This window comes from Protobothrops mucrosquamatus, unplaced genomic scaffold (genome assembly GCF_001527695.2).
Source record: "Protobothrops mucrosquamatus isolate PMUCROS unplaced genomic scaffold, P.Mucros_1.0 scaffold1897, whole genome shotgun sequence".
NCBI lineage: Eukaryota > Metazoa > Chordata > Lepidosauria > Squamata > Viperidae > Protobothrops > Protobothrops mucrosquamatus.
In genome coordinates this window covers 191422-214740 of record NW_015388023.1, presented here as the reverse complement: position 1 = coordinate 214740, position 23319 = coordinate 191422, and the positions used below count along the sequence as shown (strand labels likewise).

At 39.5% G+C, this 23319-nt stretch overlaps 1 protein-coding gene across 1 annotated transcript in view; it reads right to left on the bottom strand.

Moving 5' to 3' along the window:
* TTC9 (tetratricopeptide repeat domain 9) overlaps nucleotides 1-23319 on the bottom strand; it is a 43547-nt gene that overhangs the window by 6063 nt on the left and 14165 nt on the right. The window contains exons 3-5 of the mRNA XM_015823518.1: nucleotides 14877-14887; nucleotides 10779-10793; nucleotides 5841-6023 (exon numbers count right to left, since the gene is read on the bottom strand). Coding sequence (XP_015679004.1) covers nucleotides 5841-6023; nucleotides 10779-10793; nucleotides 14877-14887 — 209 coding nt within the window. The remainder of the gene's footprint in view (nucleotides 1-5840; nucleotides 6024-10778; nucleotides 10794-14876; nucleotides 14888-23319) is intronic.

Genomic DNA, 23319 nt, shown 5'->3' with positions numbered 1-23319 from the left:
GTGCTTTGGAGAATAGCTTGACTCCCTCTTCTTTGTGGCAACCCCTGAGATATTGGAGCACTACTATCATGTCACCCCTTGTCCTTCTCTTCATTAAACTAGACATACCCAATTCCAGGAACCGTTCCTTATATGTTTTAGCCTCCAGTCCCCTAATCATCTTTGTTGTTCTTCTCTGTACTCTTTCTAGAGTCTTAACATCATTTTTTTATATCGTGGTGACCAAAACTGTATGCAGTATCCAAAAATAGCCTTACCAAGGCATTATAAAGTTATATTAACACTTCATGTGATCTTGATTCTATCCTTCTGTTAATGTAGCCTAGAACTGTATTGGCTTTTTTGGCAGCTGCAGCACACTGCTAGTTCATATTTAAATGATTGTCCAGCAGGACTCCAAGATCCTTCTCACAGTTACTAGTATTGAGCGAGGTATCGCCTATACCATACCTGTGCATTTTGTTTTTCTTGCCTAAATGTAGAGCCTTACTTTTTCCAACACTTAATTTCATTTTGTTAGATAGCGCCCAATGTTCAAAGTCTGTCAAGATCCTTCTGTATTTTAGCCTATCTTCTGGAATGTTGGCTATTCTTGCCAACTTGGTGTCGTCTGCAAATTTGATGAGTTCCCCATCTACCCCCTCATCCAAATCATGATTTGGCCCTATGTTGGGCCTAAAACAGCTTTAGGATACCCCGCTGCATACTTCCCTCCATGTAGGTGCAGTTTCATTGAGGACTACAAGTTGAGTGCGGTTGGTCAACCAGTTATGAATCCATCTGATGATGATGCTGTCTAACCTACATTTTTCTATCTTATCAAGTAGAAGGTTGTGGTCTACTTTATCAAATGCCTTACTGAAGTCAAAGTAAATTATATCCACAGCATTCCTCTGCTCTACTAATTTTGTCACCTGGTCAAATAATGCGATAAGATTTGTCTGGCATGATCTGTTTTTGACAAACTCATGTTGACTTTTGGTTATGACTTTGTTTGCCTATAAATGTTCACTGATTCATTGCTTGATTATCTTTTCCAGAATCTTCCCAGGTATTGAGGTCAGACTGATAGGTCTGTACTCCATTTTTTTTTCCTTTTTTGAGGATGAGAACTACATCAACTTTTTTCCAGTCCTCTGGTAGTTCTCCAGTGCTCCAGGATCTTTGAAAGATATAGTTCAGTAGTACTGAGATCACGTCTGCCAGTTCCTTCAGAACCTTGGAGTGCAATCCATCTGGTCCTGGTGATTTGAACTTGTCTAGGCTGGACAGGTGCTCACTTACCATTTTCTTGCCTATTTTGACTTGTATTCCTAATCTGTTTTTTACGGTACTATTTTTGATAAATTGGACTTTTTTCCTTTTGTGTAAAGACAGATGCAAAAAACAAGTTAAGCAGTTCTGCTTTCTCCTTGTTGCTTGTCACATTCTTGCCACATTCTCCAATTAATGGATCAATTCTTTTCTTGACTTTTTTCTTGTTTTTTACATGTTGAAAGAAGCTTTTTTATTATTTTTGACTTTTGTCACAAACCTTAGTGCATGTTGAGCCTTAGCTTTCCTCACTTCATCTTTGCAGGCTCTGGCTATTTGCTGATATTCTGTCTTAGTTATGTGCCCCTCATTCCACTTTTTATACTTGTCCTTTTTATCTTTCAATTTATCAGAGAGTTCTTTATGCAGCCATGCTGCTTTCTTTTGAGACCTGATATTTTTCTTTTTCTTTGGTATTATACTAGACTGGGATTTTATAATCTCACTTTTCAAAGTTTCCCAAGCTTCTTGGGTTGTTTTCCCTTTGAGGATACTCATCCATGGAATCCTTCCCAAGCTCTCTCTAAGTTTATTGAAATTAGCTCTCTTAAAGTCCAAGACTCTAGTTTGACTGTGTTCTATTGCTTGTGGAGCATAATGTTGAATTCCAATATTACATTATCACTCCCTCCCTCAAGGTTCCTGTGACTTCAACACCTTCTATCATTTCATCTCTGTTATGGCTGATCCCCTAGTTCCCTTCTCTACCTTTTGGGAGACAAAGTTGTCTGCTAGGATTGTCAGGAACCTGTTTGATCTTCCACTTGATGCAGAGTTTGTCTCCCAGTTGATGTCAGGGTAGTTTAAGTCCCCCATTACTAGTGTGATGTGCTTCCCACATACCTTAGTTAACTGACTACAAAGAGTTCATCTATTTGCTCTGATTGGTTGCATATATAGTATACTATATAGTATACACCTATGGCAATATCATTTTTTCTTCTTTTATATTGACCCAAATGCATTCAAGACAGTTTTCATCATCGTTGTGCTCTATTTCTGTAGAGATGTAGTTATTTCTTATATATAGTGCAAGTCAAATTCTTATGTACCTCAAGTATGTGGTCTCCCCCCCATGCCATTATTTTATAAGCATAGGTGTAGACAAAGGAGGGTGACGGTAAGGTAATATGTAATATTTTGATATTCAGTTTTATATCAGCTTCCAAATATAATTTTACTTAATTATACCACTCTGTTCTCAAAACAGAGAAATTGGTTAAAAAAAGCAAGCAAACCAAATTCATAAATACCATTTTGGAAGCAGCAGCTACACTAATGAATAAGTTACATGTCACAGATCAGCTTGTCAAAAATGGAGTTCAACAATTCACTCAGGTGAGAGCAAGACAGAGGAAAGATCAATAGAGTTTGGCAGTTGTCTTGCTGTAGGGCAGGGGTCCTCAACCTTGGCAACTTTAAGACTTGTAGACTTCAACTCCCAGAATTCCACAAGTCTTAAAGTTGCCAAGGTTGAGGACCCCTGCTGTAGGGTTTCTTGGAGATAACCTTGGAGAAACTATTTAGAGATATTACAACAAAAACATATGCAAAAATATGCACTAAGCCTAGGAAACAGAGAAACATTAACAAGAGACTCAGATAATCTCCTCCCTGACTTCCTGAGGTATAAGAGGGAGGGGAGGGAAGGGAAAACACATCAGGCCACATTATCCTGTTATCCTATTTAAATAAAATATAGTGCTAGTCATCTTTGGAATCTATTTCCCGATCTGGTCAACTTCAAAAGGCTGATGCTCTGACAAGCTATATCCCACCCACCCACCTCACCCCTCAGGAATTGAATTCCAAAAAGTTATAGCTGAGTCGGTGACAGCAGGGACAGCTACCAGAGCAGCAAACTCTCGCAAAGGTTGGTTTTGAATTCAATTGAGCTCTTTGCATTTCTGTGAGAATGAATGGATTTGGTGTGAGTTTTATTTGAGGAGTCTCAAACTTTAATTACCTTTAGGAACCTTTGGATCTAATCCTCTGTCTCCAGATTCCAGACAATCCACTAAGTGCATTTCATCAAACTTGAGTCTTATGGAGTCTTTGAGGCAAAATCCCATTGTATTGTGCCATCACTGTAAGGGTTGCCTTCTGCATCACGATCCCCATTCTGGTTAAGGAGTAGAACTAAATGCAGCCATTTTCTCTTTGCTCTCATTCTGGTAAGTTTACCAGAGGTAGCCTGAGTTATATTGCATAACAAACTAAAAATATAGCAAGAGCCCAGCTGCCATCTGATCAGTGTGTGTCCCACTGCTGCTGGTCTGTTCCTTCAGCTGAGCATGAGGTAGTAGATAATGGAATAGGCACAACAATCAATAACTTACATGCATAGATGGAATATCAAATCCAATCATTAAAACTACTCTTTTCCTGAAAAATATTTAGCAATCACTTCAACTTCTGATATGTATCTAAAAGCAGTAAGGGGTCAAGAGAAGTTAAATGGTCTCCTCTCCCAACGTCTTGTGTCGCAGTTTTAGATCAGATATCTCCCTCTCCTCTACCATTTAAGAAATATATTCTCCAGATGAAATCGAGCATGAAATGTGTAAATGTAAAAATGGTGGCCAAATATGCAATGGCTGGTAACACTAGTGAGTACCTGAAGTTTCCTTAGTGCTCAGGAAGGGGGAGGCAAATGAAAATAATTTAATACTCCCCTCTAATTAATTTTCATTTAGAAGAAGTCAGATATTTCCTGTAGTTAAGTAAGATGCAGAGTAGGTATGACAACCTCTAATCTAACCAGGCTGACTGAAAGGGTATATAAACATAGTGGCAGAGCAAATGCAGGCTATGCAGCTGCCTGAGACGAATGAAAAGTGCTTCAGGCAGCGTCAGGCCAAGCGTGACAGATGGAAGCAGAATGTCTTGTGGGATATGAAGAGGACAAGGCCAGGCAAATGTCCAGCTTGCCCTATGAGTGACAGAGAGTGGTTTGTTTGTACACATCTTTTGCCAGAGAAGACCTTGACCGTAGATTTATATTAGTTCCAAGCCATGGAGTCTTCTGAGCAAATAGTTCCCAGCTCATTAGCTAACTCTTTGTTGATGCCATTTTGACAGCCATGAGAACCTGCTAAAAAATGGGAGAAATCTGAGTGGAATCTGACATTCAGATCTTCTTCCCAAGAAATGATTGGCATCCTCCAAATGCACATCACTACCAATATGTTTTTAGATAATGCAGCACAGTTATCCTGCACAATCTTTAATACCAGATGCTGGAATGAGAGAAAATATAAAAATCTATTCAGATCCATCTTTATTCACCTACTTCTGGAACTTAAGAGCTAGACTCTTGTATTTCTCTGTGTCATGCCCTTGACTCCGGTTTGACAAATGAATAGATTTCCAACGCTCCCCCACAGTAGACACAACAGTGCATCGATCAAAGTGAGGGGAATAGGAAAAAGAATGATAGCTTGATCACCAGTGCTCCACGTCTTTCCTTGCTCTTTCAAAACAGACATTAGACACGTTTTTGTTTTTGAATGCAAAAAAAAAAACCCTACCCACAACAACCTACCAGGATTTAAGTGATCAGTTCAGACTGACTTCAGAGAAGGGCCTTCACACTTCAGTAATAAGGATGAGAAGGAGAGCAATCTTGGCACCCACTTCCCAAGCTTTCTAATCCCTTTTTCTCCAGAGGATTACCTAAAGTTAATTCTTCTGAAAGTAATGAATAACTCTCACTTTGATGGAAATTTAGTGGCTGGGCCGTTTTTCAAATTGTGAACATACATATATGCATATAAACATGCACATATTTCTATGCACCATTTTCAGTGTTACAGTTCTCAAGTAATCAGACCAAAAGGGCTTTAAATAATGGGTAGAAGACCTTTTCTCTGTTCTGAACTATATTTCCCAATGATACTCTGTCAGAGGCCACATTATGATGGCATCTGAGGTCAATTTTTCTCTCTTTCTCCCCTCCCACCTGCCTTTACACTCTCTTTTACTAATAATAGTCTTATTGTTTCTCCTTCCTTCTTCTTGAACACCCAATGTTTTGCTAGGAGAAGGATAACTTTTTGCATAGATCTGAACTGATAACTAGTAGAAAACCTTTTGGAATTAGAATATGGGACACAGACTGATGAGTCTTGCTTTAAAAACTGAGTGACTCCCAAAGTGCAATTACTTAAGTCCACATTTTTGTTTCTGAGATTCATGTATTACAGAGTACTTCAAGGTCCATGATGGGACCTAAGAATTGTGGCTCAAAAGAATAGTGCCCCCTAATTATTCTGTGCTGAGATCATCATGCGCTTGTATGTTTCCCTGCCTCTATCAGCAGCAATCATAAATATGGTGCAAGGAAATCCAAGATTGCAGTTCTGAGCAATTGCACTCTGTGGATGACAAGTGTGAGAAGAGGAGCAGAAAAAAATGACTAGAGCGAAGACAAGGAAGCTTGTTCTGAGCAAAATACATTTTTTAGAAAGGAGAGGCAAACAATACTGATGAGAAGAGAGCAACAATGGATGATCTCTTAGTAGTACCTGTTGGCTGCCGAGACCTTGCTTCTTTCAAGTAGTAAAGGGCCTTGTTGTAGTCTCCAAGGTGATAGAATGCTACTCCTGACCGGTAGAGTGCCTTGAAGTTCTCCCCTTCTTTCTTCAGTACTTTCAGGCAATATTCTTTGACCCGCTCATAGTTCACCAGCTCAGCTTGAAGTAGGCAGGCTACAAGAGAAAAAGGAACAGCAATTAGTATGGTGTAAGTCTATTTTAGAGAACCACTCTTTCAAAACCAACATAGAAAGGATGTGGAGTTAGATGAAAAGGAAACAACTTAGGAAATGGTATTCTCATTTAGCTGAGCATCAGATCCCATTTTCCAATCTCTAATCTCAGCAGAAATTGTCTACACTATAATTAGACATAAAGATGGCATGGATGGATGAGTATCCACTTGTTTGTTAGTTTTACAAATGAGCCAGGAATTCCCTATGCACCAGGAACAAAACTTTGCAAATGGATTTAAACTGCATGATTAAAATAATGCATACACATAAAAAGTATTGGAAAGTAATAAAAAACAGAATGCTGAGTTATATGGGGCATATTAAAAGATATTAGGATAAAGAGAAAATAATTTTATGAACACATAAATATGGATACTTGAACTGCAAGGCTACTTAACATGAAGTCATGCATAATACCTAATAATACTTTCTCTTTTAACTGTATACCTTTAACTCAACAACACTTGTGCTTTATTTTCTTACTCAAAGCCATTCACAACAATCTGTTTCCCTCTTCTGTTACAATCTGAAAAGATGCTCTGTAATTCCCACAAGATGGAAATTAGACACTTGTTCATTCAGAAGCTATGCATGTATACGGAATACGAAAAGTTGATATGTAACATTTGTGTACACAACTGCACATTCCTGTAAAAGTTATAAAGCTGCTACATAGTGCTTTGGATTGTTTAGAATATCTTCTTTATCTTTTTTACACTGCAAATGAAGGACTGAGACTAATGTATTTAAAAATATTTTGTAAAACCATGGGACAATATGTACTAGGACTTCCCACAACAGCCCCTTTGTCACTAAGGGATACATAACAACCACTGAAGATGTAAACTGACTATTATAAGCCCTGTGGTTATTTCAGAGCAGAATACCACTTACAGGTTCAGGGTAGTGACTCATTGACTGGACTGTGGCTGTATATAAAAAAATTTCTTTTGCTTGCATCATATCCTGGTATCTTCAATTTACAGAATGATAAGAAGACTGAAAACAGCTGCTGTCAGCATGGGGTCCACAGACAAAATCTAGCAACCTGGTCTGTTCTCTGACACCTTTTTGATGTTCTTTCTTGTCATGTGTTTGGCAAGTGATTCAGCTTTTCCTTATCATGCTTGTTTTTCTTTCACAAAAACGCTACACAAATTGTACCTTTCCTGAACTTGAAGCCACGTAATCACATCAGTTTTACAGATTTATACATGCACAGGCAAAGGTACATAGTTATTAAATGCTCTGTCCTGTGACCACAGTGAGAAATCTCCATGCCTGTATTTTGTGCCAGGTACAACATAGCAAGAATGGGCTAATTCTGCACTGCACCCTGTATATTTTTATATCACGTCAGTTCCAATAGAGACTCTTTTTCTTCTTCACAATGGCACTACTGTGACAAGGGCCATAGAATTCATTAGTTCAAAGCCAGAAATAGGATCCCTGCTCCTGCTTTTTCACAAGAGGGACTGTCTTTTCCAAGATGGAAAAAATTCCTGACCTCGAAGGGGAGATAGTACATAAGAAACCATGGATTTAAACAATTTGGTCCCCACCTTCATCATAATGTCAGTATTAGGTGGACTGCCTCTTCTCAGTTACATCTGCCCATGTCATCAGATCTGGCAGAACAGGTATGTTGCGGGTCCTGTCTGCCAAGGAGTCACATCTGGTGGGACCCTGGAGTCAGGCCTTTTCTGCTGTGGCACCTGTCCTGTGGGACATCATCCCCTCAAGATGAGGTTGGCTTCATCTCTGACAACCTCCCAGAAGTCCTTCAAAACCTTGTTATGTCAACAGGTTTGGGGATTGCAAGGGAATGAGGTGGCTCCATTGTTCATATTATCTGATGCTCTCTCCGAGCCTTTTAATATTAATTTTTGTACTTGAGTGTTTTATGTATAATATAAAACAATGAGTATATGTGTGTGTATGTGATGTGTGTATATGTGTGTATATGTATGATGGACCAGTGGACTAGGTGCATCTTCTCTCTCTCTCTCTCTCTCTCTCTCTCTCTCTCTCTCTCTCTCTCCCTCCCTCCCTCCCTCTCTCTTTCTCTCTCCCTCTCTCCCCTCTCTCCCCTCTTCCATCTCTCTCTCTCTCCCTCTCTCTCTCTCTCTCCCTCCCTCCCTCCCTCTCTCTTTCTCTCTCCCTCTCTCCCCTCTTCCATCTCTCTCTCTCTCTCTCTCTCTCTCTCTCTCTCTGGCCGAATGCAATAACAGCACACAGCTCAATGGAATTTCTGAAATGGACCCTGTCTCCAAGTCCTATCTGCGCTCATTGATCATGAAATGGGCCAACTCGCCATGGACCAACTCTCCATGGGCCAACTCACCGAGGGACAATTCAACAATTCAGTTTAATTATTTAAAATAATTTTAAAAATATTTTAATTTTTGTCATTCACATTTCATTTTGTCCCTCCTTTTGCATCCTTTCTTTAGTGATTCAGTTCCACCATTTCTTTGCTATTCCTGTAACTGCTATGGCTGGATTGTCCCGTGGCAAGTTGGCCGTGGCAAATTGTCTTAGACCTGAACAAGGAACGGGGTGGATCAAGTGCAGCCAGACGTGCTCTGACTCCTTTTCAGTAGCACAGGGAGTCCTCAACTTATGACCACAGTTCAGCCCAAAATTTCTAATTGCTGGGCAAGAAAGTTGTTAAATGAATTTTGCCCTGTTTTATGACCTTTCTTGCCACAGTCGTTAAGTGAATTACTGCAGTTAAGTTAGTAACATTGTTCTTAAGTGAATCTGGCTTCCCCCATTGATTTTGCTTATCAGAAGATCACAAAAGGTGATCAAAAGACCCTGGGACACTGCAACCGTCATAAATATGAATTAGTTGCCAAGCATCTGAATTTTGATCACATGACCATGGGGATGCTGCAGTGGTCATAAGTGTGAAAAATGGTCATAAGTCTTTTTTTTCCAATGCCGTCGTAACTTTGAACAGTCACTAAATGAACTTGTAAGTTGAGGACTACCTGTATACGCTTAGCAATATTTTCCTTCTCTATTATGATGCAGAATTGCAAAATCAAGTTTGATACACAATTGTCCCCTCGATCCGTTCATAATAGCCTGCAAAGTAGACATAAGATCTGCCTGGTCCAGCATCCTATTTCCCACAGTTCTCCCCCTGTACTCAAATTCATTGTCTAGCAATTTGTAGTCCAAACTATGCTGCCACTGATTCTGACATAATAGTGATCAGTCGCTATCAGTCATTGATTAAATTCCAGCATGCCCCCATTAAACCAATTGCACAACTTAGCCTTGAATTCAAGCCTTGTTGATTTCATGAATTACAGATACAATGGACATTAGCTGGATATCATCCATAGATGTTGTTGTTGTGAGCATCCGTGGAAATCAGTATCAGCTCTGTCCTGAAAGAAAGGCATGATTTTAGGGCGGATGCTGTTATGCCGCAAGAGGAAGTGGCTGCTGGTTACAGATGGTAATTTCAGATGGGGATGGGGATGGGGAAAGGGGTGTGACAAATAAAAGAAAGAAAATGGCTGAATGCTACGGCAAAATCTTTTCAACCATGGGGCCAGGTCACCCGAGTTCTGTTTTGAACATCGAAGAGTCATAGCCTGATTCTACATGCACTTGTCAGATGTGATGGAAATTTGTCACACATCACAAAGAGCACTAATGGGGATTTGTTCCCAATGCAAACAGCAGCCTAAAGCAGCAGATTTTCATCAGGACAGCTACAGAGCGGTAAAGGATTAAATTTTCCTTCTTGACTAATGCAGCCTCACCGACGATATTCCAAACAAATAAAAATCTGGGGACTGACATTTCCATTCGAAATACATCTTAAATTCAAAATACATCTTAAATGCACAAAGGCATAGAACACAATGTCTGCCCTTGGTCCTGAATTTATCCCCTGCCTCACAAAGAGATAGCAGAAGCAGAGTCAGCAGGGTTGACCCAGTCCAAAGAGAGATTTGCCAAGAAATGGCTATGCAAAGACCACACTATCCTTTTGCTCCTTTGCTTCCAGGTTCATAGAGTCAGTGGGACCAGGAGCTCCTCCCTGGATGAATATAGCTTTAGAGCAACGTTTCTCAACCTTGTCAACTTTTTCCCCAGCATGCTGGTTGGAGAAATCTGGGGGTTGAAGTCCACACAGCTAAAGGTTGCTGAGGTTGAAGGACACTGTTTTAGAGGGGAGTAGATATAATGAGATGAGGGGTGGAGAAAAAAAGAGATTTCAACCCATTAAAAAAGTTGCTGTTACCATTGGAAATTTGTTCCATTGCCTTCAAAAGCAATAAATTTTCCCCATTTTAAAAACATTCAGCTTGCTTCTCATGGAGCTTGAAATGGAGGCAGCCATTTCTTTCTGTTTTCCACCCCCATGTCTCTTCCTGTCTCCACACTTTCTTCTCGATAAGGTGCGAATCTGAAACTAAAATCCTTGACAGCCCTGCAAATGTAGTTCTATATTTATGTATCAATTAACAGGTACAATGGCATAAACAGCTGCCCTTTGCCCAAGAATTTTGCCCGGTACAGTCAGAGAACAACCTCTTTGTATAAGGTGGCCTGTCAGTGCCACAAAGAGACAAATTATGAAGAGTAAAAGACAGCAAAAGCATCTGCGGCCTTAACAATGGCAGGCTCACAAGAAGCTGCTTTATTCTGAAACAGAACATTGATGCACCTAGCACAGAATTATCTTTACACACTCTAGTGGGAGAAGAGTAATTGTCCATGCAAATACTCTGAATCCAAGCAGACTCGATGACATTTAATGTCACAGAAGTTCTGCAAGATTTCAGACAAAAGCGTTTCTCAGCATCACTTGCAGGCTCTAAACCAGGGGTCCTCAACCCCCGATCTGTGGACCGGTACCGGGCCGCAGCATGCCAGTAACTGGTCCACACAAACAAGGAAAGCCCTATCCACAGGATGCAGGCAGCACACAAAACCACGCCCCCTCTGGTCCACAGAAAAACCTCTCTCCACGTAACCGGTCCCTTGTGCCCAAAAGACTGGGAACCTCTGCTCTAAACAAACTGAATATGGACCTGTTTGTAATCAAAGCACATGATCAAGCACTGAGTTATAACTCCCTTTAGAGATTAGTATATCTTTATGATTAATCATTTAGCCCCAGCAACTTCATCAAATCTATTTTGTAAGTCATGGAAATTGTCCCTGGTGTCCATTACTATGTCAGAAGCATGTGGATCCCTGTAATGATTTTCAAGCTCAGTGTGAAATTCATTCGTTTGCAATAGTGGGCTCAGAGAACAAACCTTCACCCTCATTCATTCATTTCTCAAGCAAATTCTTCAGGTGTAGCAATTTATGAATACAGTCCTAATGGTCAACTTTGAAGTAGGGAAGTTTCATGTATTCATATGAAAGCTGTGTTACTTTACTGCTATGCTTTATGTGTCCTTTTTGTATGATTACTAGCAATGTTTCTAAGCTTACAGTAAAAATATCCTTTCTGCTACTGCTCCCACCCAAAAATTACTAATAGTGGAAATGACATCATTACATCTGTCTGTGAAGAAGTGCCCCATTTATACAAGTCTGCTCATATTTTTCCCCAGGTGCTCTCCATGATCTTATTTAGGGAGAAATTCTAAGCTTAAAGCCAGAATTTCATTAATTTATGCAGAACATAAATTCATCAAGTTTCTGAGGCCCAGTATGGCTAAGAGATAATATAATTAAGGTTTAAATATAATAAGTTAAATTGCAGAAAACTATTTGTAATTTTCTTCTCATATTTTTGAAAATTCATTTCAGGCTGGTTTTGGACTTGGTTAGTACTTGGACGGGAGGGAAAACCATAGCTGGAATGAGAAGTACAGTATTATTATTTTTTTTAAAAAAAGAGTAGTCAGTGGCTAGACATTTCTCTGTATTCATGGACAAATACCACTTTGATCAATATCTTCTGCACCTGCATCTACCTTCCTCTCCATTGTGATCAGAGATTGCTTCTTCTTTCTTGTGTTTGTTACTATTGTTGAATAAGTGGTTAAAAGCCTTGAAGGGTTTCCTCTTTTGTGCTGCCTACCTTTTCTTTTAATTTCCCCAGTAATCTTTGACCCAGGTTTTTCTTTTTCAAAAACTATATGCATGCTCTGAACCTCCAGTAGCATTTTCTTTTCATACCTGAATTATGCTTTTCCCCTTCATGAGTCATTCACTAACTGGGAAAGCTTATTCCGTGGTTTCCCCTTCTGTTCCTTCCCTATTGCTCTTTCTTAGCAAGCATCGCAAAAATCCTTCTGCCTTTTGTGGGCTCTCGGCAGAAACTGACCTTCCTGCTAAAGAGGCTTCTCCCCAGAGACACTCCCATCACTTCCTAAATTTGCTCTAGGAGGCTGGGAAGAGCCTCAGGAGCAGATCTGAAGGAGCATTTGGTGGACCAAGGATGGGAATTTCTTATTCAGTAGAAATGAGCAAGATTAATTATTGATTATTTTTACTAACTTTTACTAGCCGCCCAGAGTTGTTAAAATATGAGATGGGTGGCAAACAAATTTCATAAATAAATAAAATAATGCATAACATGGGTTTTTAAATGATACCCTTACAGTACTCTGAAGAGATTCCCAAATGGGGAACACAACTAAATAAAAACTTATACCACTGACAACTAACCTATTTTAAAAAATTGCGGTTCTTTGTTGCAATAAGCCAGAGGTCTTCAAACTTGGCCCTTTTATGACTTGTTGACTTCAACTCCCAGAATTCCTCAGCCAGGTAATACACTTTGCAGGTCTAATCTGGCCTTCAGAGGTTCCCTATCCGGCCCATAGCAAATTTGGGAGGTTTTTCTCCAACAACCTAAATAAAATGAAGGTATTTGTGATATTCTGCAGGTTGTCAGATTTTTTCTTATGGCTACAAACTAATCCTGTTCCTAGATTAGTTCATCTTTACTCTGTGCAGATAACTGTAAGTGATAATTAGATAAGTAATTCATTTTTTTCTGGAGTAGCATGGTTGGGAAAAAAATATCCCAAAGAATACCAACTGCTTGTTAATTTATTGCTGATGGAAGATGATGAAAAGACAGCCCCTTTGGAATAGCAAAAGACATATGTTTTATAGAAACTAATAAAGATATTGATAATCAATTCTGTGGATATTTGGTGTTCTAAAATATATTTTTATTGTTTTTAAAGAGACATTGGCGGCTAAAGATGAAACTACATGTATAAATGAGTATGGTGTTGTTGTTGTTTTGTTTGCTTGTTTGCAAAAATGCCTAGAGGATAAGCCATTCCAGTTAAAAGCAGCACTTTGAATTTTATCTATTGGAGCCAAATCAGCATTCACAAAACTGATACTATTTGGTACTGATGGCTCAAACATGGTAGGAGGTAGGCAACTGAATTCTGCACCAACTGTAGTTTCTAGATAGTTTTCAAATGCAGCCCCATGTAGAGCTCTTTGAAGTAGTCAATTCAGTAAGTAATGAAAGCATGAGTATCTGTTGTCAGGGATTGCACTGCAGGAAAAGCTATAACTATTTCATGAGCTGAAGCTGAGTAAAATCTCTTCTAGCCCTAACTTTACCTGTATATAACCACTCTATGAAGGAGATGGATGGCTCCTAAGTTTGATAAACAAATAAAAATATATAACTCTTGAGTCCATGAGAGCTCTGAGTCCAAGTGGGCCTGCTCCTTCAAGAGGAGGGTCTTTATCCAGAATTATCACTGGGAGAGACAAAGTTCGCCCAGAAACCTCCTTCTTGCAGAGACTTAATCTCAGTTGTTTTCCTTTCACCACAGCTGAAACCCATTGATGACCTTCCCAGTAGCTTTGTATAGATGTGAAATAACACCGGAAGTAAAGATTAACCCTGCCGCACCCACAAGTGGGCATCTGTTTGGGAGACTTCTCTTCCCCAATCATCACCAAGTGGCACTGCCTACTCAGGAAAGGGTAGAACAATTTTAGAACAGGGTTCCCTATACACTCTGCCCTTGCAATCAGAAGGGTACCATGGTGATGGCTGTAGAAGCCACCAAGAGGTCGAAATAGATGAGAAGGGAAGCATTCAGATCCCAGGATTGATCATTCACTAGATGACCAATACACTTTCCATCCCAGGCCCAAATCCAGATCCAGATAATCTGCTTCCTCTAGAGCAGGGACATCCATGGGCCAGTTTCATCATACCGAAGCCGCACCCACCCCATTGCCGGCAATGCAAAAAGAGTCATGATACATTGCGACACGTCATGTGACATGGCGAGTTTGACATCCGTGCTCTAGAGTCTAAGGTGACCTTGGAGTTCCACCATTCTGTCAAAATCTTTCCTCCTCTTTGTAATACAATAAAAACATCCTTTAATAAAGGGGAGATTATTTGTTGCCTTTGTAAAATAAATATAGTTAGATGAAACACTTTTTAAATATAGCTCAAATAATGCCCCACCTGAAGCATGAGGCAGACAGCCAAAGAGCATTTCCTGCTCCAGCTGGCTGTTCTCCAGGTCCCTTCCAATGGGCCAATTGGCTGTCTGAATTAAGACTTCCAAGGGAGACAGGTGGAAATAAATATGTGGTAGAGCAGAACTGTTTCTTCTGCCTAGCATTGACTCAGGTGGAATGGTCAATGGTTCTAAAGAGCCTAAAGACCATCTTTTCATTGTGAATGTACTTAATTGGGGTTGCAGTCAGGGGCCTCTGAATTTATATAGAATATAAATAGCTGCAATAAACAATGGATGTGCCATCCTTGCATGGATAGCAAGATTAGGGTCAGAAGGTATTTCTACACTGCAATCTATGCTGCAAATATTTTCAAGTGAACTTTGCATTTTCAAATAGTACTGGGATAACTAATTGGGGAGCTGAAGAAATAAAAACAAGAAACTCTTCTAGCCATTTGTCAGATTACCTCACGTACTGCATAGCCAAAGTCTGCTCAAGGAATGAGACTTTCTCAACTTCTGCTCCACATGGTCTGCAATCAGTGGTGGGATTCAAATATGGGAACAACCAGTTCTCTGTGTGGATGCTGTTTCTGGAAGTCCATTCTGGGCCTGGGCAACAAAAAATTAGCTACCGGTTCTGCCGAAGTGGTGCGAACTGGCTGAATCCCACCACTGTCTACAATATACCCACAAAATCAATCTTGGAGACTTGGGAAAAAGTTGCAGACCTCTATTTATATTAGAAATATGCCATTTACTTATTTGTTTGTTTACTACATTTTTATCCCACCTTTATTGCTTTATAAATAATTTAAGCTGACAAACATACACAACATTCCTCCTATTTTCTCTACAACAACCACTCTGTGAAGTGGGTTGGGCTGAGAGAGAGTGACTGGCCCAAAGTGACCCAGCCCTCATTTATGTGGCATTTGCTATGTGGCAGCAAGACTCCTCAATATGTGGCAGCAAGACTCCCAATTTAAGATGTTGGTGTTAAATCTTTAAATCATTTTTGAGTGGTCTAACTGGAAGACCACCTGCACTCATGTTTACCTGCCCAAATCTTAAGATCACTACCTGAATCGTTAGCACAACAGCAAAAAATGTACCATGTAAATGTTGGCACTGCATAATACGTTTAGTGGGGACGCAATGGCTCAGCGGTTAAAGACTCTGAGTTTGTCAAAGCTGACAGCTTGGGTTCAAACCCGAGCTCCCCAATTGTTTGTTCCAGCTCCCGCCAACTTAGCAGTTCGAAAGCATGCAAAGGTGAGTAGATAAATAGGTACCACTTTGGTGGGAAGGTATCAGCATTTCGTGCTCCTCAGCGTTTAGTTATGCTAGCCCAGGGGTAGGCAACCTCGGCTCTTTTATGACTCATGGACTTCAACTCCCAGAAGGCTAGTTCTCATGACATGGGTGAGAATGTTAAATGCATAGATTAACAGAATAACAGTATAATAAAATTAGAAGGGATCATGGAGGTCTTCTAGTCCAATCCCCTGTTCAAGGAGGAAATCCTACACCATTTCAGACAAATGATTGTCCAATCTCTTCTTAAAAACCTCCAGTGTTGGAGCATCCACAACTTCTGGATGCAAGTCATTCCACTGATTAATTGTTCTAATTGTCAGGAAATTTCTCCTTAGTTCTAGGCTTAACTAGAATTACCAATGGGAAGTGGTACAGGTAGTCTTTGACTTACAACAATTCGTTTAATGACCATTCAAAGTTACAACCGAAAAAAATGATTTATGACCCTTTTTCACACTTATGACCATTGCAGCATCCCCAGGGTCATATGATCAAAATTCAGGCACTTGGCAATTGACTCATATTTATGATGGTTGCAGTGTCCCAGGGTCACGTGATCACCTTTTGTGAGCTTCTGACAAGCACAGTCAATGGGGAAGCCAGATTCATTTAACAACCATGTTACTAACTTGACAACTGCATTGATTCATTTAACAATCGTGACAAGAAAGGTTGTAAAATGGGGCAAAACTCACTTAGCCACAGAAATTTTGGGCTCAGTTGCGGTGTAAGTTGAGGACTACCTACTGTATACTGGGTTGCTATTGTCCCAAACTCCACTTATCCATCTAAAGCTGTAAGAAAACCTACATACATGCACCTACAACTAATGCAATATGTTCAGATGCTGTTGAAGAGGGATATAAATCTACAGGTTGTTCCTCAAAGAAACCTTGAAAGTAGTCCTAAAACCTGATCCAAAATTTGGTGCTGAATTGTAATTTTTAAACCACCTGAGGGGAAAAGGGACTAAATATATGAGGAATACTAGTAATTGTATTTAATTCAACTAATATTAATTCAATTCAACTTAAATCAAAATTTAGATTTTGGCCCTTTCAGTGGCTCAGTTCAGCTTTCAGCCTGAAGATTGCTTACTTCTATTTTAAATTTTCCATCAGCTGGGAAGAGTCAACAGTAGAGTTATTTAGGCAGATTTTAACAGAATGAATCAGATTTAAATGAATTGACATAGCAAGCTGGATCCAGATTTGGGTACATGCTATGTTTATAGAAGTGTCTTCTCCTTTCCCCATGGTGGGAGAGGATCCTGAAAAAACCCTACAGGATCCTGAAAAAAACCCTACAAAACATTAGGTGCCGCTTCCCAGGTCCTTGGAAGCTTTCAAGGATCTGCTCTTTACCTTCAGTGTATTTAATAGAATCCCTCCCTACCTATATAGAATTTCCAGAAATAGTTTTAGGGACCTAGAAAAAGTCAAATCTCCTTCCACAGTCCAGTTGCATGAAACTAAATGTAAATTCATGGTTTACAGTCCTCAAGTCAGGATGCAACTTTCAGCCATATAGGATGCAAAAGCTTTCTTGACTTTAAGCACAACTACTGCAATATGAACATAAGAGTACAGAAGGGGAAGAGGCTTAAAATAACTTGTAGATGTTTGGCAAGAAAAGGCTGATGTCCTCTTTGTTTACTATACTCTAGAGATCTACACAGATTGTGTCTTGGGAGTAACACTGCAAGTGATTCTGCTGAGTGTTGTTTTCCAATCATTTCAGTAAGTAAACAAACAGCTTTTCACAAAGACACCACAAAGCACCAGTATTTTTTTCTCTGATGGAAATGTTATCTAGAAATGTTGGTCCGAGTATTATAGCATATGAGACAAAAAATCCACTACATAGTAGCAGTAGCTGATTATTATTGAATAGTTGCTTTACTCTACCAAGTCTGTCCATTTCAATTTTATTTTTAATGTGTGCCATTGGGTACCCAGAAAAAGTGATAATAAATGTTATCTTATCTGTCTTATCTTAAAGTGTGAATGCCATCATTAGCCTGTTTTGCAAATTAAATAATCACCTGTAAGTAAGTCAGCTGTCCAGTATCACCACAATGATAGAATCATGCATAGAACATATCAACCACAGTTTGGACAAGCTGAAAAAGTCACTTTTGTTGGAGATATGGCAATTAGGAAAAAAATTATATCATTGCTCTCCCTTTAGGAAATTGACACTGTATGAGCCATTGCAAATGACTATTAATAAAACCTGCTGTCTGAAGATATACCTTTTATCTCATCATCTTCCAGAATCATTCCTCTATCCTTCTTCCTATTTTTTGTTCTTTAATCAAAATAGGTATCTTGCCAGTAATAAGAGGACCTCAGCTGAAAACATCATGAGTGATGAACAGAAGCAAGTTGTCAAAGCTGCTTGAGGAAATGCTGCTGGTTTGGTATGAAATGGTCTTACATTTTGGAAAATCTTACGACTATGACACTTTGATAGAAATGGAAACATGTTGTAGGATCTAGGACTCTATCCATTATCTCAACTTTAGCATTACTAATCCTAGAAAGGCCTAAGGAGGTTGCAGCATCTGCCTGACCTTGGCTAATATTATTAGAGACCTCCAAGAAACACATGACTATAGTCTAGACTGGGAAGGCAGTGATGGCAAACCATTTTCATACTGTTGCCAAGAAAACAACTTGGATATGTCCATAAAACCCCTGAGTTGAGGTCAAGTAGCAGAAGACCATTTTTAATCCTAGAAATGGAATGGTTTTCTCCCATTAAGCAGACTGAAAACTCCGTAAGGCCATATTTGATAGAAGTGACTTAGGTAGAACCTCCATTTTAATTCCAGAATTTCTTAGCTGCTCAGAGTTGGGCTTTTACTCTAGTTTTACCCAGATACATGTACATGCAGTTGACTTTGCATTGCAAATTATTTAATGAGAGACATATCTTTAGATGCAATTGTAAAAAAAAAAAGATATGTAGACTTTACAATCTACTAGGAATACTATCCTCCTGTGCAACGTGAAGATGAACTACAATAAGCTCTTGATTTCACTTTTACAATTTCTACTCTGCATGAAAATCCCGTTTCACATCTAGGCAGTGTGATAATTATGAACCAAGCCACCCCATGATGATGCTGGATAATGGAAGAATAGTTAATTATAGCCTTCTAATTCTTATAGAATCTAGTTATTGCAGTAAAAGAACATTTATGTGGATTGCCTCTGATTCCTATCCACAAAAGGGATCCTGCTCCAGGTTTACATAAGACTGAAGGGAAAAGCTGGAGACCTCATCTTAGTGCTAAAAAGCCCAAAGCCCTTTATCTTTAAAAGAAGAAAGTCTTATGGCAGCTTAAATACATTTATTACTGCCTTGCAGACAAGATATAACACTGATATTTTTGCATGATTTTTTTGGGTGAACATAGTTTGTTATGCTTACACATAGTAAACTGCACCCCAGTTACTCAACCCAATTCTCTAGGTTCACACAACACAGTGAACCATACACTAACCACATGGGCTTATGACTTTTGTGGGGAAAAATTAATAACATCAGTTTTCTTAAGAGAACTAATAGAGATTTAAAATGCAAGAATCCAGAAAGGGGTTGGAAGATACTTATTACCATGTGGATTATAGATCAAAATTTAGAGCATGCCAGCTGAGGAATTCTGTTGAAGTCCACAAGCCTTAAGGTTGTCAAGGCTGGACATCCCTGATTTAGAGGGTTTCTGCCTCACTTTACTCCAGATGTGTAGTATTTGGGGATGTTTCTGTCAAGAAGAGGATGAAATTTATCATTTCACTCTGAGGGTGGCCATAAAGCTTAACGAATGAATTACAATTGATTAAGTTTAATTTCCAGATTAATTTTCCATGCCGCAAAGATATGAATCAGCCTCCAGCATCCTCTTTCTCAGAAAGCCTCCGTGTCCAAATGGGCCTCAAATGGGCACCATATATATTAGTGGCTTTATCTGTGCAGAAATAGGATAGGAGGGAGTGTTCTGTGGAAGGTGGGCTAGAATAGTGCAGGTGGCACTTTTGTGAATTGTTGTTCCCCGTAGCAACAATTTTGGGAATGGCAAGCCTCCTGTAACAGCCCCTCCCACAATATCTCAGAATTCTAAATGAACTCACCAGGTCAGAAAGTTTGGAGTCTCAGGTATAATGGCCACCACAAATAAGAGTTACAAAAAAAAAAACCCCTGTAAATAAGTGCTTCAGTGTAAGCTGAAACTGAAGGACTGTCTCTAGGGTCTTCCAGATCAACATGCATCCTTATTTAATAGCAGGGGCAAGCAAACCAAGGGGAAGACAAGCTGGCTCCCCTCCCTCCATCACTGTGGCCACCAGCTTTGTTTTTTACAACCAGGAAATGGACAGGCAGACAGGTACAAACGGGCAGACAACTCCTGCATACGTGGAGATGGTCCTGAGGCTGCTATCCAAAGCCCCCATGATGTAGGAATGCACGTGTGGGTGTGAGACTGTGCTACAACTCCAACTCTTTGTGATTTTAAGATGCAAAGGAGATTCAGAGAATCAGTGCTTTTTTTGTAAAAAAAAAAAAAAAAAAAAAAGGTGCCGGAACTCACACACATCATACAACCCGCCTTGCCTACCCTACAAGGTTCTATCCCAAAAAGGTGTCGGAACTCCGTTTTGGGCGTTCTGTGAGAAAAAAAGCCCTGCCTTTTATCATCCTACCCTGTTCCCTAACTTTGAAATGTTTTTTGTCATAGCAGATGACCTTGACTGATCTTGAAAAAACTAAGCAATATTGGAATATTTAGGTGGGCGGACTCCAAAAAATACCAAGGATTTGGAGAAAACACCCCAGAATGTGGTAATGACATCCTGTTCTTGACTGTTATTAACTCAACCGCAGGGATGCATTCAGGTACCACCAGGAACTGAGGTCAGCTGAAGTGACATTCAACTCACTGAAAAAGACTTTTTTTTTTTTTTACATTAGAAAGGAAAGAGCCAGGAGAAAGGCAGTTAAAAGAAGGTTTTATGTGTTTTAAAGTTCAAGGCAATTTAAGAAGCATATGACTCAAGAATAAATATGACAAAGGAGTATGTCAAACTGTGAAAGCAATCCATTATTAAGTCCTAGGGAAATGCATGAATCATGAGTAAGAGCATCCAGTTCTAGCCTACTGATCCACGAATGCTCAAGTTCAGTTTCATTATAACGTCAGGATTTGCCATGGCTCCTACTCCTCCCTCCCACCCTCCCCCCATTTCACAATTTCATTCAGAGGGAGGCTTAAAGAAATCAAGTTGATTGCTAATTCAAGGTGATCTTCAGACAAGGCATCACAGCTAAATAGCTTCTCCAAACTCATTTGGTCATAAATGATGGAATTTTATTTTGTAGGAGTGATCATTCTTTTAATATCCTAGCCATTTCAGAAAGCAGCCGCTTTGATATTTGATATACAGATCAAAGAGCTCTGCAGAGAATTTGATTTTTTTATAATACATGGTAGCTGTCCTAGATTTGACAAAGCCCATAAGAGATCACTCTATGGATCGAACCAAAGATTCCCAGTGATACTGGCAATTTTATCTAAATAAATAGATAAAAGGATGGAGATGAGTCAGAATGTTTTCAAATCATGATTTATTACTCTCAATTCACTTAATAATCAGATTAAGTCAAAACCAACATCCCAAAGTGAACAGAATGGTTCAATGTTCAGAATTTATCCAAAGCCAAACAAGCATCTTGTCATACTAGACATGTTATCCATGGTTTCTAAACTGTCCATGATCACTCCAAATGCTAAGCCAACAATCTCTGCCAACTCATTTTCAATTGCAGAATTTTGGGAATTAAAAATATATACAGGTGGATCGTGTTTAATGACTATTTGAAGTAATGACAGCACTGAAAAAGCAACTTTATGATTAGTGCTTGCATTTAAGACCATCACAGCATCCCCATGGTCAGTGATAATGGGGGGTTTTCACTACATAATGAACCATTAACTACCAATCCCCTTTGGGCTTAACTTATCAATTTGAATGACCTTGTGCTGTAGCTTTGGCAATACAAATGTTATAGAGTTGTAATGCTTATATTTTATATGGTATGAGGGAGGAGACACAGGGCAAATAAATTATGCAATTTTACTGAAAAGAAGCTAATTAAGTCTATTATCCGCAAGATGTATTTATGTTTCATTGATTAGTGGATGGTCTCTCCCTGCTGTTAAGGTTAATTATGCTACTCTCTACCTAGCTGACTTTAAATCCCATTCACAGCACTAGCACATTTTACATACATGCACATATATAGCTATAGTGTACATGCATATTATGCATAGACATACACACACGCAAACTAGCATATACAGAAAATACAGTAAATGATGCACTACAAGTTTACTCTTCCAAGAAAATATTGCCTTCATCCTCACCAGCAGCACTCCACAGTCAAATCCTTTTGAGTGCTATAAAATCTCTACATAGGTTTGCACAGAGGTGTCTGGGATGGTATGTGAATCAAGATGGTGACCCCGTCACTGGGAGTCAGACAGCATATACATTTAATAACATTATTTTCATATGTTATTGAAGCCACACTCCCTTTCATATGTGTGGTGCATGAGACACATGAGAGAAAAGGGTTGGGGGTCTTGAATGTGTGACCCATCTTGACTTCTTATAGTAAATCTCCCTATAGATGCCCCTGGACCAGGGCATGTGTTATATAATAGTAATGCCTAGAATAATACCCCAAGGGACACAATTGCATGTACTCATCTAGCACTCAAAATGTTGTGTAGTGAGGTCTGAACGCATACATACAATGTGTGGCAACTAAACCTATAATAATGAAATAGTTTGTACTGTGAAGCAGAGTTCTGAATAGCTTACTAGATTCTTTCAGCAAACCAATTCTTTATGCAAAACTTTCAACTCTATTTATCTTCCAGTTCTGATTGATTGGTACCACCAATCTAATGATCATGCAGATATTTTCATTTAGCAATATCTAGTCTTCAAAACTAGGGAGCATTTCAGCATCCGCTGAATTATTAATAGTAAAGACCTGGCATCTATACAACACCATGTAAGCATTGAAGTGCAATGGGAGATGGAAACAAACCAATGAATGTCAAACTTCACCACCCTTTCGTCTGCCAAATGATACAGAATTACACTTGGATGAGCAAATCAGTGCTCTCCCCCCCTTCCCTCCTCCTTTGACTGTGGACATTTTAATATACCCAAGGACAGTCCTATTGGCCCTGCGCAATTCACCCCTCGCGCAGGCCTGGCCCATTAAGATCACCAGGGCCCACCTTGAGGATGGGGTTTGGAACCCCGAGAGGTGGCATGCTGCAGGCACAAGCCAAAAATTTCGGAAATTGGCCAAACTAAGGCTCTTTTTAAAGGGGTGTTTTACTAAATTTTTAGGGGGAACGCGGGAGGTTGGGAGGGGGGAGGATCACCT